We start from the raw sequence: 19,328 nt of genomic DNA, 5'->3' as shown, positions 1-19,328 counted from the left end.
ATTGTACACTAACTTTTACCTTGTTTCTCACAACTCAATGAAATAATCGGCTGGCCTAGACTAAAAGATCCTACTGTTAAGACAGTGTATTTCGACTCATGTCTAGCTTTGTGCCTGGCACATAAACACCTGATGAACTCTCAAGAAACAAAACAGATTCCAGTTAGTACTTTTATTGAAGTGACATTATAAAAACTTGGCATTTTTTTTACAGCATTAAAAAAATTCCTTGTTTTATTGAGAATGGTCATTTATAAATAAATATTGAGTTTATGAAATAAATTATTAGCCATTTTTATTTAATTATTCGTGTTCTGGTCCGGGTAAGACATTTGCTTGAGATCTGAATTAGTTTTGAAAGACAAGTGTATATGGACATGATATCTTTCCAGTAAATCTTGCAGCTATTTCCGTGCCTGCATATGTTAACATTTTTATAATTGGCTTCCAAATGACAAACACAGATGTCTGTAGTCTGAATTTCCAGCATGTTTTAGAATAAATGTTTTTCCAGTAATTTAAAGTGCCCCATTGCAGTATCAAATGATTAGCTAATTGAATAGAGTTTCTGGTTTTTGCTTATCTGCCAACTTGCCATTTTTCAGATTTAAAATAAAAATAGATAGCTATTTATGATGTGATTTATGATGTGCTCTTGTTCCTTTTCTCATGTTTTTACAAAACAGAACTCTTCCTAAAAAGCTATTATTTTTGTTTTTCTGAGAATTTCATTTTGTCATTTGTTTAGTTTTTCTGTTTATTTGTTTTGCCTAGTGGGGTAGAGAGATTATGGTGAGAGGGAATATTTTATGTTTTAATTCATTTAATTGCCACTTTGAATTCTGAGACCATGGAACTTTTTTAGATAGTGGAATTAGATATGTCAGTTTATCATCTTAGTTCTTAGGTTCTGTGGAACAGTGCTTAAAATTATTGCTTAATGTTAACTTTTCTATAAAAGGTATGTTATCTTTTTTTCACTCATCATGTATTTATTGAGTACTGTTCTAGATTTTGAATATATAGCAGTGAACAAAAGTTCTTACATTCATGGAGTTTACCTTCTGGTTAATTGTTCTGGAAAAAATAATATGACTTCATGTAATCAATAACATAGGCCTGAAACAATGTCTTGGTAATTTTATGTCCTTAGAAGTGATTAGTTCTACATACTGTAATAGAACTTTTTTTTTTTTTTTTTTTTTAATAGCTGCGTTGGGTCTTTGCTGCGCGCGGGCTTTCTCTAGTTGCAGCGAGCAGGGGCTACTCTTCACTGTGGTGTGTGGGCTTCTCATTGCAGTGCCTTCTCTTGTTGCAGAGCACAGGCTCTAGGCCTGCGGGCTTCAGTAGTTGTGGCACAAAGGCTTCATAGTTGTGGCTCGTGGGCTCTAGAGCGCAGGCTTAGTAGTTGTGGCTCATGGGCTTAGTTGCTTTGCGGCATGTGGGATCTTCCTGGACCGGGGCTTGAACACTTGTCCCCTGCATTGTCAGGCGATTTCTTAACCACTGCGCCACCAAGGAAGCCCCTATTCTCCTTTTTTTTTTTTTTTTTTTTTTTTTTTTTGCGGTATGCGGGCCTCTCACTGTTGGGGCCTCTCCCGTTATGGAGCACAAGCTCCAGACACGCAGGCTCAGCGGCCACGGCTCACGGGCCCAGCCGCTTCGCGGCATGTAGGATCCTCCAAAACCGGGGCACGAACCCGTGTACCCTGCATTGGCAGGCGGACTCTCAACCACTGCGCCACCAGGGAAGCCCCCCATTCTACTTTTTATTCCATATCTATTATTAACCTTTTCATTGGGTTCATTTAATAATGGATACTGTTGTCTCAGGCAGCGGGTTTTTTGTTTGTTTTTTTTTTTTTTTTTTTGCGGTACGCAGGCCTCTCACTGTTGTGGCCTCTCCCTTTGCGGAGCACAGGCTCCGGACGCGCAGGGTCAGTGGCCATGGCTCACGGGCCCAGCCGCTCCGCAGCATGTGGAATCTTCCCGGACCGGGGCACAAACCCGTGTCCCCTGCATCGGCAGGTGGACTCTCAACCACTGCGCCACCAGGGAAGCCCCTGTTTGTTTTTTTTTTAATCAGTCTTTTTATAGTACAGGATTTTAGTTTTCTCTTTTGTTATGTATTTGTAAGTATAAATAAATATTAAATATAAATTATATATCCTAACAGAGTTGGAATTTTAAGCAAAATCTTCATCATTGCCCTGATATCCTCTGCTGTCTGAATATATTTTTAAATCTTAAGAATGTCATTAGCATTTTTTTGCTTTTGCATTCTTTCTGAGGGATCGTTTTAAAATGATGTCCCTAGACTTTTGATTCTATTTACAGATAATATATAATAGTGTTTCAGTTGGTTTATTTTTAAGAATGAATTTGCTCTCCAAAGTAGTTTAAATGCATTCCAGCAGCTTAATAATGTACAAATAGAGGCAACTGGTCTTGCATCTGTTCCTTAAGCAGATAGTAGAATAACTGACTAGTTGCTGATGAACTGGGGAAGAAATTTAAATGTGATATATTTTTATATTGCAAGGTCAGTGATTAGATATTTCTGACTTATTAATTAGACACATTTGTTAAGTAAACAATACAGATCTGTAAACTTTTCTTCATTTACAGCAGACAAAAGTATAACATGCTGTATGTTATTCTATAGATTCTAGTATTTGTCACATATTTTGATAGTTAATGATATCAACATCATCAAGATTGCTTTAATCCTTTATATCATAAGACATTTACTGGCCATCTTTGTAATTGGTCTAATTTATATATTAATATGTTCGTATATTTCCTCTGTTTCCTCTTTTTAAGGCACAAAGGGCTTACACCTGTTCTTATGCTTTTGTTTCTCTCAGAATGACTGAGTTCAAATAAAATTTAGGAATTGGTAGTTAATAGTTGCTTCATATAAAATTTGGAAAATTTATGCACCAAAAAGGAAATTTCAAGTGAGCATAAGGAAAAATACCTGTAATCCCAAATCCAGAGACAGACCAAAGTTGTTATGGTTATATTCTTCCAGAATTTAATCCATGCCTCTGTGTATAATGTTATTAAAATTTAAAATGGGTATAATTGTGGAAGGCTGTGAGCCTGAGGCCTGCCTTATCTTTGTTAAAAGAGATGCACTTAATTTTCCTTTTACTAAAAAAGGTTATATTGCAGGGGGCTTCCCTGGTGGTGCAGTGGTTGAGAGTCCGCCTGCCGATGCAGGGGACACGGGGTCGTACCCCGGTCCAGGAAGATCCCACATGCCGCGGAGCGGCTGAGCCCGTGAGCCATGGCCGCTGAGCCTGCGCGTCCGGAGCCTGTGCTCCGCAGCGGGAGAGGCCACAACAGTGAGAGGCCCGTGTACCGCAAAAAAAAAAAAAAAAAAAAAAAAGGTTATATTGCAATATTATACCTAATGTTGTGTATAAACATTTACTATTAATAATGGTTTACATTAATATTTTTAATATTAATAATGGTTTGCATTAGTATTATTTTAATTGAATTAATCTAGTGTTGCTCAAAATATGTTATCCGTATCTTCTGATACAGGTAGTGATGAGATATTTTAGGTGATATCCTGATCTAATATTAAATAAGAGTGGATAGTATTGTAAAAAAAAAAAAAAAAAAGTTACTACTTTTCCAGGTTTCTTTAACCAGGTTCCTTATAAGCCAAAAGTCTGATACTTACAGATCCTTAGCACCCCTCTAACACTTGCCTGTTTCTCTTAGAACCATCAGCAATATATCTAGCTAAAATTTTAATAATACAGTTTTATTTTTCATTGTATTCATTTTTGTTTTTGTTTTTAAAAAAATGACAAGTGATACTTTTAATTTATGCCAAGAATAGAGAGTATCCTTTTTTTTTTTTTTTTTTTTTTTGCGGTATGTGGGCCTCTCACTGTTGTGGCCTCTCCCGTTGTGGAGCACAGGCTCCAGACGTGCAGGCTCAGCGGCCATGGCTCACGGGCCCAGCCGCTCCACGGCATGTGGGATCTTCCCGGACCGGGGCACGAGCCCGCGTCCCCTGCATCGGCAGGCGGACTCTCAACCACTGCGCCACCAGGGAAGCCGGACAGTATCCTTTTAAAATAAATTTAAATAAGAAAAGTACACTAGTTAAAACATATTAAGTAACTGGTAAGTTTAGGTGACACTAGGATATGGCAAAAATCCTGATGATGGTATGCAAATGATTAAGGGCTAGGAGGCTCTACTGTTTGATACTGAAAATATTTATAATTTTTCCCATTATAAACAAGTCTGCAATGATCATTTGTATAGCTAAAGCTTTTTGCATGAAATAATTACATTTACTAATATACATAAGTGGAAGTTGCAGAAATTCCACAAAGCAAATGCATTTAGAACTCCTATGTTTTCATATAATCTCATATCCAGAGATTATACACCTACCGAACAGTGAATAAGAATGCCTGTTTTTTATTCTACCCAACTCTGGGGTAGAATAGACATGATATTTTCTTTAGACATGATATTTTTAGTTCTTCTCAACATTTGAACAGCATTCATTCAGAAATACCTAGTTTCTTTGCAATTTAGTAGTCATTTTTGTGTTAAACACAGTAACCATGGTCCATTATTTTGTCATCATTTTAGTGATGGGTTGATCTTTTAAAGAAAGTGACTCCAAATCTACTTTTTTCTTAGTGCTTATAAAGAAAAATTATCTTTGACAATAACGATGATTTTTTTTTTTCTGTAGCTTGCCCAGTTTCGACAAAGGAAAGCTCAGTCTGATGGGCAGTATCCTAAGAAGCAGAAGAAAAAGAGGAAAACTTCAAGTAGTAAACATGACATGTCAGCATACCATGCTGTGAATATTGAGCAGTCACAGAGTGATGAGATGTGCACAAATAGTTCTCAGAGATTAGGCTCAGCTGTGACTCCTGAATCCACAATAATGAGAACTCTACACAGTGGAGAAATAGTTAAACATGACCAGGTCTTCTCTGTTGAAGTAAGTATTCATCCAGATTTTTAAATACTAGCATTCTAAGTGTAAAGTTGTTGTAATGACAACACTCATTAGCACCCTATGCGATTTTTGTGAGCTTGATTTAACAAACACTTACTGAGCAGCTGTATTACACCAAAGATTGAGCACCAAGGATACAAAGATAAATATGACAGTCTCTATCCTTGAAAGTCACTCTGGTGGGGAAGGTGGATGTAAGATAGGCTGTGTACCTTGATTAGAGCCATGCTAGCAACAATGCACATGGTGCCCTAAAGTACCATGATTTGGGGGAATGCCCAAATCAGTCTTGTGTGTGTTATTTGGGAAAGTTTCCAGGAAGAGAACCAAGTCTTGAGGTGTAAGTTAGAGTTAGCTAGAGGCAAAGAAGTAGGGCAGACAACCTCCATGCTAAAGAATCAGCATTCTCAAAGACATGAAACAGTGTGATGTGATTTGGAAACCTTAAGTAGTTTAGTTTTAAATGGATCTCAAAGTGATCAGGATAGGATGGTGGTAATGGTGAACAGAGGGAGGCTGTACCTGGCCCACAAAAAGTTTTCCGCAATAATTGCTAATTTTCTTCCTCCCGTTAATGATGGAAATTTCAAGAATAAGGAGATGAGGGACAAGTTAAGAGTGGATTGGGTGGTGGTGGGATGGTGGAGCTACCAAGACCAGGAGTAGAGAACAGTGGGATGCTTAGGAGGAAGAGTGTTGTACAAGGCAAAAAATTATCATTTGGATTGTGCCCTGGCATATTTAGGTGGAAATAGGATTTAGATATATAGGGATTTGAGCTTTAGTCAAGAGTCAGAAATGTCATAGAGATTTGCTATTCATCATAAAAGTGGATCTGAGTTTTTCCTTCTTAGAGTTTTTTGAACATTTTGGATACATAGATTAATGTTTTTCATCAACTTTGGGAAGTTTTCAGCCATCATATCTTTGAATATTCTTTCTGACCCTTTCCTCTCCTTCTGAGTCTCCCTTATTCATATGTTAAATTAGTATGTTTGTTGCACAGGTCTTTGATGATCTGTTCATTTTTTTTAAATTCTTTTTTCTTTTTCTCAGACTGGATAATTTCAGTTGAACTATATTGAAGTTTGCTCTGATTCTTCTTCCTCCTCAGATCTCCTGTTTAGCCCCTCTAGTAAATTTTACATTTCAGTTACTTTACTTTTAACTCCAGAATTTCTCTTTGGTTCTTTTATAAATTCTTTCTTTTTTTATATTCCCTATTTGGCGAGGCATTGTTCTTATAATTTTCTTTAGTTTTTTAGACATTATTTCGTTCATTTATTTGACTTTTTAAAAAATAGCTAATTTAAAATCTTTGTCTATTAAGTCCAATATCTATGTTTCCTCAGGGACAGTTTCTACTGACTACTGTTTTTCTTGTGTATGGGCCATACTTTCCTTTTTCTTTGTGTATATGTAATTTTTAAAAAATTTATTTTTGGCTGCATTGGTCTTCTTTGCTGCAAGTGGGCTTTCTCTAGTTGCAAAGAACAGGGGCTACTCTTCATTGCGGTGTGCAGGCTTCTCATCGCGGTGGCTTCTTTTGTTGCATAGCACATGCTCTAGGCACGCGGGCTTCAGTAGTTGTGGCGCGTGGGCTCTAGAGTGCAGGCTCAGTAGTTGTGGCACACGGGCTTAGTTGCTCCACGGCATTTGGGATCTTCCCGGACCAGGGCTTGAACCCGTGTCCCCTGCATTGGCAGGTGGATTCTTAACCACTGTGCCACCAGGGAAGCCCTGTATTTGTAATTTTTTGTTGAAATCTAGATCTTTTGTATGATACAATATAGTAACCATGGTGCTTGATTTGATTTGAAGATGTTTTTATTTTCATTTTCTGCCTAACAAATCAATACTTGGGCTTTCACTGGAATTTTAGCATTTCAAGTGCAGAGTGTCTTGTTCACCATTTTATCCTCAGTAGCACAGTTCTTAGTACACAATATGCATTTAATCAGTAGCCATTTAAAAGAATAAATAAGTGAGCGAACCATAAGGACTTGCATCATGAAAGTGGGTTTTTTTTGGCTTTTTTTTTTTGGCCGCGCTGGGTCTTCATTGCTGCACACAGGCTTTCTCTAGTTGTGGCGAGTGGGGGCTACTCTTTGTTGCAGTGCACAGGCTTCTCGTTGCGGTGGTTTCTCTTGTTGCTGAGCACAGGCTCTAGGCGCACGGGCTTCAGTAGTTGCAGCATGCAGGCTCAGTAGTTGCAGCATGCAGGCTCAGTAGTTGTGGCACGTGCGCCCCAGAGTGTGCAGACTTCAGTAGTTGCAGCGTGTGGGCTCAGTAGGTGCGACATACAGGCTCTAGAGCACACCAGTTTCAGTAGTTGCAGTGTGCAGGCTCAGTAGTTGCAGCACATTGGCTCAGTTGCCCATGGCATGTGGTATCTTCCCAGACCAGAGATCGAACCGATGTCCCCTGCATTGGCAGGTGGATTCTTAACCACTGGACCACCTGGGAAGTCCCATGAAAGTGTTTTAGATTTAAAAGAGGGCCACATAAGTTAGGAACCACTGCTACAGGATTTTAGAATAGGAGTAAGCTTATTTCTGTTCCTGGCATCATAACTACATCAGAGAGGAGGTTGACTTGGAACTTGATCTTGAGTGCTGAATAAAATTCCCGTAAGTATAGATGAGAAAGGAGACAGTGATGCTTCCTGTTTGGTTTTTTTTTTCGGTTTTTGCTTTTTTTGTTTGTTTGGTTGGGATTTTTTTGTTTTTTGTTTCTGTTAAGTTTTGGGGGCTCATTGGACAGGTACTTTATTATCTTTCTCCATTTTGGAGGAATACTTCTCAGACTTCCATGTATATACAGATCACATGTGGGATCTTTTTTAAAATGTAGATTCTGATTCAGCAGGTCTGGGTGGGGCCCATGAATCAGCTTTTTAAAAAATTTTTAATGTTTTTAAATTGAAATATAGTCGATTTACAATGTTGTGTTAGTTTCTGGTGTACAGCAAAGTGATTCATTTATAAGTATATATACATATACTTTTGTATATATATGCATCCATATATGTATATGTACTTATTCAGATTCTTTTCCATTATTACAAGGGTTTATTACGAGATATAGAATATAGTTCCATGTGCTATACAGTAGGATCTTGTTGTTTATCTATTTTATATATAGTAGATTGTATCTGCTAATCCCAAAGTTCTAATTTATCACTCCCTGCCTTTCCTCTTTGGTAACCATAAGTTTGTTTTCTACGTCTGTGAGTTTGTTTCTGTTTTGTAAATAAGTTCATTTGTGTCATTTTTTTTAGATTCCACATGTAAGTTATATCATATGATGTTTGTCTTTCTCTGTTTGACTTACTTCACTTACTATGATAATCTCTAAGTCCATGCATGTTGCTGCAAATGGCATTATTTCTTTTTTTATGGCTGAGTAATACTCCATTTTATATATATATATATATATATCTCACATCTTCTTTATCCATTCATCTGTCGATGGACACTTAGGTTGTTTCTGTGTCTTAGCTATTGTAAATAGTACTGCTTTGAACATTGGGGTGCACGTATCCTTTCCAATTAGAGTTTTCTCCAGATACATGCCCAGGAGTGGAATTGCTGGAACATATGGTAATCATATGAGTATTATCTTGGCTGTGAGTTTGTGATAAATAACTTTTATTATGTTGAGGTATGTTCCCTCTATACCAACTTTAGTAAGAGTTTTTATCATGAATGGATATTTCACAAAAATAAACTCAAAATGGATTAAAGACCTAAACATAAGACCAGATACTATAAAACTCTTAGAGGAAAACATACGCAGAACACTCTTTGGCATAAATATCTTTTTCGATCTGTCTCCTAGAGTAATGGAAATAAAAAGAAAAAAAACACCTAATTAAACCCAAAAGCTTTTGCACAGCAAAGGAAACCGTCAACAAAACGAAAAGACAACGCACAGAATAGGAGAAAATATTTGCAAGTGATGTGACCGACAATGGATTAATCTCCAAAACTTACAAACAGCTCATATGGCTTAATATCAGAAAAACAAACAACCCAATCAAAAAATGGGCAGGAGACCTATATAGGCATTTCATCAAAGAAGATATACAGATGACCAAGAGGCACATGAAAAGATGCTCATCATCGCTAATTATTAGAGAAATGCAAATCAAAACTACAATGAGATACCACCTCACACCAGTCAGAATGGCCATCATTACAAAGTCTACAAACAATAAATGCTGGAAAGGGTGTGGAGAAAAGGGAACCCTCCTATACTGGTGGGAATATAAATTGGTATAGCCACTATGAAGAACAGTATGGAGGTTCCTTAAAAAACTAAAAATAGAGCTAACATATGATCCAGTAATCCCACTCCTGAGCATATATCTGGAGAAAACCATGGTTCAAAAGGATACATGCACCCCAGTGTTCATTGCAGTGCTGTTTACAATAGCTAAGACATGGAAACAGTCTAAATATCCATTGACAACTGAATGGATAAAGAAGATGTGGTACATATATATACAATGGAATATTACTCAGCCATTAAGAAGAATGATGGATGGACCTAGAGTCTTTCATACAGAGTGAAGTAAGTCAGACAGAGAAAGACAAATATCACATGATATTGTTTATATGTGGAATCTAAAAAAATGATACAAATGAACTTATTTACAAAACAGAAACAGACTCACAGACTTAGAGAATGAATTTATGGTTACCAGGGGGAAGGGTGGGGGGGGGATAGATTGGGAGCTTGAGATTAACATGTACACACTGCTGTATTTAAAATATATAACCCTATTAGAATTTTTTAATGTTTCTTTATGTGTATACACAGGATAATTTTATAGATGTAAACATTATGTTTAATTGTATTCAATAACATGAACACAAAAGTGGAATGATAATAAAATAAGATAACCAACAAGGACCTACTGTATAGCACAGCAAATTCTGCTTAGTAGTCTGTAATAACCTAAATGGGAAAAGAACTTGAAAAAGAATAGATACATGTGTATGTATAACTGAATCACTTTGCTGTACACCTGAAACTAACACAACATTGTTAATCAACTATACTCCAATATAAAATAAAAATTTTTTAAATTCTTAAAAAAGAATGGATGTTGAATTTTGTCAAATGCTTTTTCTGCATCTATTGAGATGATCACGTGGTTTTTGTCTTTTCTTCTGTTGATGTCGTGTATCACATTGATTGATTTGCATATGTTGAACCATCCTTGTGAACCTCAGATGAATCCAGCTTAATCATGGTGTATGATCCTTTTGTTTGTTTGTTTGTTTGTTTTGCGGTACGCGGGCCTCTCACTGTGTGACCTCTCCTGTTGCGGAGCACAGGCTCCGGACGCACAGGCTCAGCGACCATTGCTCACGGGCCCAGCCGCTGCACGGCATGTGGGATCTTCCCGGACCGGGGCACGAGCCCGTGTCCCCTGCATCAGCAGGCCGACTCTCAACCACTGCGCCACCAGGGAAGCCCGTATGATCCTTTTTAATGTGTTGGTGGATTTGGTTTGCTAATATTTTGTGGAGGATTTTCACATCTATATTCATCAAAAATATTGTATGGTAATTTTCTTTTTTTGTGGTATCTTTGTCTGGTTTGGGTATCAAGGTGATAGTGGCTTCATACAATGACTTTGGGAGTTTTCCCTCCCCTTTAATCTTTTGGAAGAATTTGAGTAGGATTGATATAAGTTCTTCTTTGTATGTTTAGTAATCTCCCAGTGAAGCCATCCAGTTCTGGACTTTTGTTTGAAGGGAGTTTTTTAAAATTACAGATTCTGTTTCACTTCTAGTGATCAGTCTGTTCAAATTCTCTATTTCTTCTTGATTCAGTTTTGGTGGGCTGTATGTTTCTAGAAACTGGTCCATTTCTTCTAGGTTGTCCAACTTGTTGGCACATAATTGTTCATAGTATTCTCTTACGGATTTTTGTATTTCTGTGGTATTGGTTGTTATTTCTCCTCTTTCATTTCTTATTTTATTTTGGTCCTCTTTTCTTCTTGGTGATCCCTGCCAGAGGTTTGTCGATTTTTTCCTTTCAAAACACCAGCTCTTGGTTTTTATTTGATTTGGTGATTTTTATTTGGTGATTATTTCTATGTTTTATTTTGTTTTATTTTATTTTATTTGGGGGGGTGTATGCAGGCCTCTCACTGTTGTAGCCTCTCCCATTGCGGAGCACAGGCTCCACACGCACAGGCTCAGCGGCCATGGCCAACGGGCCCAGCCCCTCCGCAGCGTGTGGGATCTTCCCGGACCGGGGCACGAACCCGTATCCCCTGCATCGGCAGGCAGACTCTCAACCACTGCGCCACCAGGGAAGTCCTCTATTGTTTTTTAAATTTCTGTTTTATTTATTTCCTCTCTGATCTTTATTATTTCCTTCCTTCTGCTGACTTTAGGTTTTGCTTTTCCTTCTTCTTCTAATTCTTTTAGGTGGTAGGTTATGTTGTTGATTTGAGAAATTTCTTGTTTTTTGAGCAAGTCCTGTGTCACTATGAACTTCCCTCTTAGGACTGCTTTTGCTGCATTTCATAGCTTTTGTATGGTTGTGTTTTCATTGTCATTTGTCTCAAGGTGTTTTTTTAATTTCATTGTTGAGCCATTAGTTTTTTAGTAGCATATTGTTTAGTTTCCCTGTAATCATTTTTTCTCATTTTTCTCTCTGCAGTTGATTTCTACTTTCATGCTGTTGTGATCAAAAAAGATGCTTGAAATAATTTCTATTCTTTTAAATTTGTTTAGGCTCGTCATGTGTCCTAGTATGTGGTCTATCCCAGAGAATATTCCGTGTGTGCTTGAAAAGAATGTAGTCTGTTTTGGGGGGATGTAATGTCCTGAAAATATCAATTAAGTCTAACTGTTCTATTGTGTCATTTACGATCTCTGTTGCTTTATTGATTTTCTGTCTGGAAGATCTGTCCATTGATGTCAGAGGGGTGTTAAAGTCTCCTATTATTATTATATTTCCATCAGTTTCTCCCTTTATGTCTGTTAGTATTTGTTTTATGTAGTTGCTTCTATATTGGGTTCATATATCGTTCATATTTGTTGAGTGAAAAAATGAATTATCTGGGTCTCTTTTTTCACTTGTAAAATTAGATTCTTAGATTTGATGAGAGCATGTGAACAGTGAAAGCAGTGAAAATTTAGGTTTCCTCTTTGACTCTTCCTAGTACTTCTAAGCTGAGGGAAGCTTAGAAAAGCCACTCACTTCATACCCAAATCCCAGGGATGTAAGGATGAAGCAAGAATGTCTTTGAAAGTTTTTTGTAAGCTGCAACAGTGTTAATAACAACAGAGGTTGGTAATTTTCTTCAAGTTGTTGCTACTTTTCTAGCACCAAAATTTGATGATTCTTCATTTTAAAGAAATTGAACTTTTTGGAGTAACAGTTTAAGACTTTATTTTATTTAAAAGAGATGTAAGAATTAGAGGGATGATATCTTTTTTGGTGCTTTTGTCTTACAAATGATTTGTAGTGTATAAAAGACCCTGTGTGAAAGTACTTCTTGATACTTTTATATTTATAAAACTGCCTAGTGATAAATTTTAGATGTGTTATTTAGCCATTGTGATTCATAATCAGAGTGGAATTTTAAAAGAATTTTAATAATTTTTTGCCTGTTTTTTAGTAATATTTTTTGAGTTTTCTATCATAAGTTACCAATAATAATGGGCTAATAAAGTACAATATTTGGAGAGGGGACGCAGTAGAAGGGCTTTAATATAATCAGTTTTTACTTTCTGTTTTAGCCGGAAAGTGAAATTTCAACCACAGCAGATGACTGTAGTTCAGAGGTAAGGATAAGTAACACTGTGATTGACATTTCATATATTTTTGAAATTACTGTTGATTATTAGTACTTTATTACTTGCAACTCACATGTTTTATGTTTTTATAAATATAATAAGAATATAGCACAGTATGATGTAATGTAAATGACCTAGAAAACCTGAAGTTTATATTTTTCTGACATATCTTTTTTTCAGATTATTAACTAAAGTCTTAAATCTGTTTGAATAAGTTGGTCCTTAATTAGATTGAGGCCTTGTTTTAGTTTCTAGGAAAGTGTTTGAAATTGGGTTTCTAGGATACATGATATAAGGTGTCCATATTTAACACAGTAAACATTTCATATTATAGGGTATTATATTTTGTGTAATGCTTTTTACAACTGCTTGAATTCTAGTTAATTACATAAATTCATTTATTGAAATTAATGTTGCAGTAGTGATTTTTAATTTAGGTGATAAAAGCTAATGTGGGCATTGGACACTTTTGGAAATACCTTCTTTTTGTGTTAATAAGTGTATGTCATTTTATCTTTTTTTTATTCTTTTAGATATGATTGTCATTTTTTTTGGTCCAGTATTTGAGGACATGGAAAACTTTACTTTGAATGGTTCAACAATTCAGTGTATTCTATAAGTTTTGATTTATTGTAGGTGTCTATTAGGAAAGAAAAAAAAGCTTCATGTACTTAAATGAACTTATTACTGTTTTGGATTGCTAATGGGAGTGAAAACTTTTACACTTCAAAAGTTTAATGTGTTTAAAAGCTGGGAATATACTTATTAGTGATCTGGTCAGGGAAATAATTAACCAACGTTAAATAAATAAATTAGTTCCCAGTTTAGGCTACATAAATTTGCCTTTATGGGAAGTATCTCAGTTTAAAATTACAGCTTGCAATTCAGAGAATCTGCACTTGTGACTTTAAATTTGGGGCTTAGATATGAAAACATTGCTTTTCTCTTCCATAATACTTTAATTCTTAGAGCTTGTCTTTTTTGATTGAAGTTTAAGATGGTTTGGCATTTGAACTACTGGTGACTTTTGGGCAGCCCAGGATTCCACAAATGCATTTTTTTTTCTTTATACCAAAGTGAATTTTTTTTATAATCCAAGTGGCTACAGATCAGACCGTCTAATACATGCCTATGAAATTTGGTTAAAATTTATATTTTAAATTTTTATTGTGATACCTAGTAAATATGATGTGTTTCAAAATGAGGTACAAATAATTTTAAATATAAGTCCTACAGATAAAAGTTAAAGCATGTGGTCCAGGTCTTCCTTGGTGGTTCAGTGGTTAAGAAGCTGTCCTGACAATGCACACGGGTTCAAGCCCATGTCTGGGAAGATCCCACGTGTCATGGAGCAACTAAGCCCATGCGCCACAACTACTGAGCCTGTGCTCTAGAGCCCGCGAGCCACAACTACTGAGCCCGCATGCCACAACTACTGAAGCCCACGTGCCTAGAACCCATACTGTGCCACAAAGAGAAGCCACCGCAATGAGAAGCCCACGTGTTGCAACTAGAGGAAGCCTGTGCGCAGCAGTGAAGACGCAATGCAGCCAAAAATAAATAAACAAATAAATTTATTTTTTTTAAAAAAGAGTAATACGAATTAAAAAACAAAGCATGTTGTCCATGATTTAACAATAAGAAATATATTTTATATATATGTGTGTATGTAATTTTATATATTTACATATGTATTACATATATGTGTATAGTTGTATACATGAATAATTGTGCACATGAGTAATATATAGGTATTCATACATACATATTTTTTTAAACCAAACTTTCAGGAAAAGATACTTTACTATGTGACCAGTCCTCTGATACTTTCTCTTTCTAACAGTGGTCACAAAAATTCAATTGATTAGCTGATTTGTAAGTTGAAAAAATTAGTGATTTTGAAGGTTACGTTGAAAGATAGTTATGAAATAATCTTTGACAGATTTGACCAGATTTGAATCATAATCCTTCTAATATTATCCATTTTGGGCCTAGATTCATAATGGATTATACTTTGAGAAATTTACATATTTTACTATGTGTATAGAAAATAGTATAAAATTGATAGTCTGTGAAATATTTGATGATGTCTCATGAAGATTGCTAAAATGGGTACTGCTTCAATCCATGATACTCTGGACTAGTTTTGGGTCTTTACCTACTTGATTTAATGACATTGGACTGGTTTGACTGAGCTAGAATTTCAGGGGACTTCTAAGCCATATTCACAGTCTTAGGAGGCAGAAAAATCTTCAGTAGGTCAAATTTATAAACCAAAGAATACACAACATGCTAAGTCAACTATATTTCAATAAAAATAAAAAAATAAACAAGGAGTAAATCTCACACTGTAATACTCTTCATATTAGAACTCTTAAGGGACCTCTAAAATGAAATTCCTTTCTAGGCAACACATATAACTTCACTACAAATAACAGATTTATGAAGTATAACAGTCTTGGCTGCTCTGGTTTGCAATTGAATATTCTTAAAATTTCAAAATTACATGGTTTTAATCATAAGACACATAATTATCTTGTATTTTGTCTAAATATCACTGTCATTTTTCTGGTACATAGGGAAATAAGGTGATGTAAAAGAGAAGGGGCTTTGGAGCCAGAAAGTCCTAATTTCAAATTTCAGCTTATTCACCTCTGAGCAGGATGAATTTGGACACATCACTTAAACACTGAAATACAGTTTCCTTACCTGTAAAATGGGGGAAATAATATCTATATCACAGGGTAGTTTTGAGGGTTATTTGGTAATTTTAGTATGATGTTTGATATATAAAAAACGATCAGCAAAGCTTGTGGTTTTTTTTACTGTGCTTCACTAGATGTATGCTTTTCTTCACACTAAGTTTATATGAAACAAATGAGTGATGAGAATTCTTTCAACGATTTATTCTCAGAAGGATTTCAGATTCTGATTCTATGTTTAATTAGCAATTAGTTTAGAAATTTTATTTTGATAGATACGGTATGTGCTTAATGTTCTTGACTTCTGTGGCTAGTATACCCCTTGGATTAAAAAATGGATTCAGGTCTAGAAAGGATTAGTCAGATAATTTTATCCTGTGATCTCCCAAAGATCTGTTCTGTATAAAAATATATCCAATTATGTATACTAGAGAAATCAGACTAAATAAAAAATACACTTCTTACGAGTTAATTTAAATTATACATAATCTTTTCAGTTCTTGGTGAAGGGACATTTCATATCTAAAATACCATATTTACATAAAATATTTTTATCGATACCATTAGAGCAGGGTTATTTGGGGAAAGTTGGAAATGCTACAGGCAACATACAGAGGTAAGACAAGTAAATAAATATGCTTTGCTATGTATAGAAAGATGAAATGATAATAGGGCATACAGTCTTTTTATGGACTTCAACTGATTATTCAGAACTTCTTAACCAAGTCACTTACAGGACTCACGACATTTATGAAGTGACTGGCTGGAGTTGGAGACATAGCCTATAGCCAGCCATTAAGTAACGTAAACTTAGCTTTTCAACTTTGACTTGGGTTTCTTTCTTTCTTCTTTTTAACTTCACCTTATTTTCATTTTCTCCCTCCCTGTCTCAGCTTATATATTGAAGGTATACAACATGGTGCTTGATACTTAACTTTGACTTTGAATGAATGATCTTAACTTCATTAGTTTCTTGGCTCTAATTCCAGGAGTCAGCTAGGCACACTGAACTCCTATAATTTTTATGAACTTTATGAACTATTAGATTCTTCTTATTTTTTATTAAAACATCCATTATTAATATTTTTGTACATACTGCCAAATTAAGTATAATACGGATAAGGTGTTAATCATAAATAGTGAGTTGTTCTTCTGTGTTTTTGAACTGATGTCCACTGAAAGGAAAAGTTTTTGTGTGAAGAACATTTTATGATTTTTAAAATAAGAGTCATCTTTCCTCTGATTCTTTCTGAATAGCAGTATTTTTAGGAAATGATACTTACTCTAGAGAACATTTTAAAATTTAGAATGTACCTTATTTGTACTTTCCCAAATCTTCAAGTTGTCTACACAGATTGAGTAAATTATGAATTCAAAAAGACTATATTAGTATAGTCTAAAGGTTAAATGACTTTGAAAAATGCCACAGTAAAGAACAATATTAAGTAAAGTTAAGGTTTCTTCAGTTGGAGGAGTCTGTTCATCTAATCTTCATGTTTCAAGCTATTAATGTGCTTCATATTATGGTTTATCAAGTATTGTGTTAAAACGCTAGTGTAAGAAGATGAGATAAATGCTCTACCTGTTAGGTATCAGTGAAGTAATTATCTAGATTAAAAAATATAATCATTTATTGCTAACTATTAATGATCCTAATCTGTTGAGTGTTTCTTTTCTAACTTTGAAATATAGTTTAATTCTGGTGTATAATCTCTTATTACCTATTTACATGATATTAAATTTTTAAGATCTGTTAATATTGACAAGATTTTAATATTTATTATAATAACAATTAAGTTTTGAAAACAGTCATGTAGTATTTTAAGAAGCCAATACATATGACTTGCTCAAGTGTAAAATGTGCTCAACTTAGAGAAAAGTTAAGCTGAATGTTGGCTATTTAATGTGTTAGATTCAATTATTATAAATAGATAACTAATTTATGTAAGTGATATCATCACTACTTAAAGGAATATCCTTTGTTTAATATGATATTTGAAAATATTCATAAAATCCATTTCATTATACTGTTACCCTAAAGGAGAAGTTTAGTAGATGTTTATCAAAGTGCTTCATTTCAAAATCAAGAAAAGCTAATTGGAAAAAAAAAAAGAAAAGCTAATTGAAATTTAGAATTTAATTTGAAAGTTATTGCAAGTGACTTTATTAATAATCTTAATAGAGTTAGTATTGCTGTGTTTTAATAGTTTTCACAAATTCTAATAATGTGTTGCCATAAAGGTGAAAATTTTTTTTAACTTTAAGCTTTGATTTTTGAAATTATCCTTGGGGGAAAAAAAGGAATCAAACTCTGGAAAGAACTCTTAATTAGGATCTTCACTTTTTAAAGTGGTGTGATCCATATCAACCTAATCCTAATTCTAAGTTATTCTATTCTGGTATTTCAACAGTAAAAACTTCATTATCTTGGATTCTGTTAACAGAATTGTGAGAAATTAAACATAAACAGGAATGAAATTCACTTGTTTGCTGTTAGGGGGAAGGAAGGTATTATTGAGTAGATTAATTGATCTGAAATTAATCTCCCACCAGGTCAACCCCAGAGACATATTCTGCCAACCTCCTGCGTCCTACCACAAAATGTCTGTGATAGAGACATCTGTATTCTGGAAAATCTCCACATCTGTCAGAGTTGGCATGGCTATCATAGTACCCTCAGGGGAAAGTTCTTGAGGAGTTTTCCTCAGCTCTTGACATCTCCTCCTACTTCTTCACCTGCTTGCCAACCTTCAATAGATTTACATCAGTAAACAGTTTTACTTTAAAATGAATAGGGCTTAATCAAAAAACAGTTATTTAAATGATTTTAAGGCAGTGTTTTGTAGAGGAGGATCTTGTAACTAGAGGTTTATAGTTATTCTTCTGAAGACAAAAGAGAAACTGTACTTAGAACCTTAATTCACTTAAATGAAAATGTATAGCACAGTGTCTTTTGCATTGTAAGCACTCAAATGTATGAGGAATTCTTTGGCATTTGAAATGGTCATAATGTCTTTTAGATGTTTAAATTTAATCACTATATCTGTTTTTGCCAATGAGGCATTTTCCTTAGGCATAAGAAAAGCATGAGTACAGTTAGCACAAATATAATTGTTAGCTTTAAATAAAATTCTAAAACCATAATATTTCAGGAAATTGTTTTTATACAGGTAAATGGTTGCAGTTTTGTGGCGAGAACAGGAAAGCCTACAAATTTATTAAGGGTACAGTATTTAAAACTACTCATTATACTAATGTTTTATTCTATTTAAAACCATTTGGTTACTAACAAAGCTTTTCCCTGTATGTACTTCTTTCATTGTGTGATTTCTAAATGCTTTTAATGTGTAACAAAACAAAATTATCCACCTTTTGGTATAAAACTCAGTTGTAACTGAATTTGCAGATACCTTGTTTTTGCTCTTGAGGTATATATATCACATTAGCAACAAAGTAGGTTATCATGCCAGTAAACTCTCAGGTGATGAGTGATGTTTAAAATTAGACTTTGCTGTAGGATTCAGATTTTGAATCCCTTTTCCTGAGGGAATGTTGCTAGTACTGAATTATTAAAAATCTGGATTGGTTTAGGAAGAAGAATTTGTTGTTGATGATTCTTATTCTGAACATGGAGCACAGTACAATCAGACCCACCTAGAGATGATGGAAAATGAATTGGCTGGGAAACAACATGAGATTGAAGAGCTAAACAGAGAACTAGAAGAAATGAGGGCCACCTGTGGGACTGAAGGACTGAAGCAGGTGTGTTTACCTTATGTGGCTTTTGGTTTG

General features: G+C 35.0%; 1 protein-coding gene across 11 annotated transcripts in view; it reads left to right on the top strand.

Moving 5' to 3' along the window:
* Positions 1-19,328, top strand: part of AKAP9 (A-kinase anchoring protein 9) — a 146,355-nt gene that overhangs the window by 17,565 nt on the left and 109,462 nt on the right. For all 11 annotated transcript variants that reach the window (XR_013829963.1, XM_079932613.1, XM_079932617.1 and 8 more), the window contains exons 2-5: positions 4,736-4,990; positions 12,778-12,822; positions 18,707-18,760; positions 19,128-19,298. Coding sequence is in view for 10 of the 11 variants with exons in the window: in XM_079932613.1 (XP_079788739.1) it covers positions 4,736-4,990; positions 12,778-12,822; positions 18,707-18,760; positions 19,128-19,298 (525 nt within the window). In the remaining variant the exon portion in view is untranslated. The remainder of the gene's footprint in view (positions 1-4,735; positions 4,991-12,777; positions 12,823-18,706; positions 18,761-19,127; positions 19,299-19,328) is intronic.

The sequence above is a fragment of the Stenella coeruleoalba genome, assembly GCF_951394435.1.
Source record: "Stenella coeruleoalba genome assembly, chromosome: 9".
NCBI lineage: Eukaryota > Metazoa > Chordata > Mammalia > Artiodactyla > Delphinidae > Stenella > Stenella coeruleoalba.
Note: the sequence above shows the minus strand (reverse complement) of the source record. Positions and strands in the feature narration are given on the sequence as shown.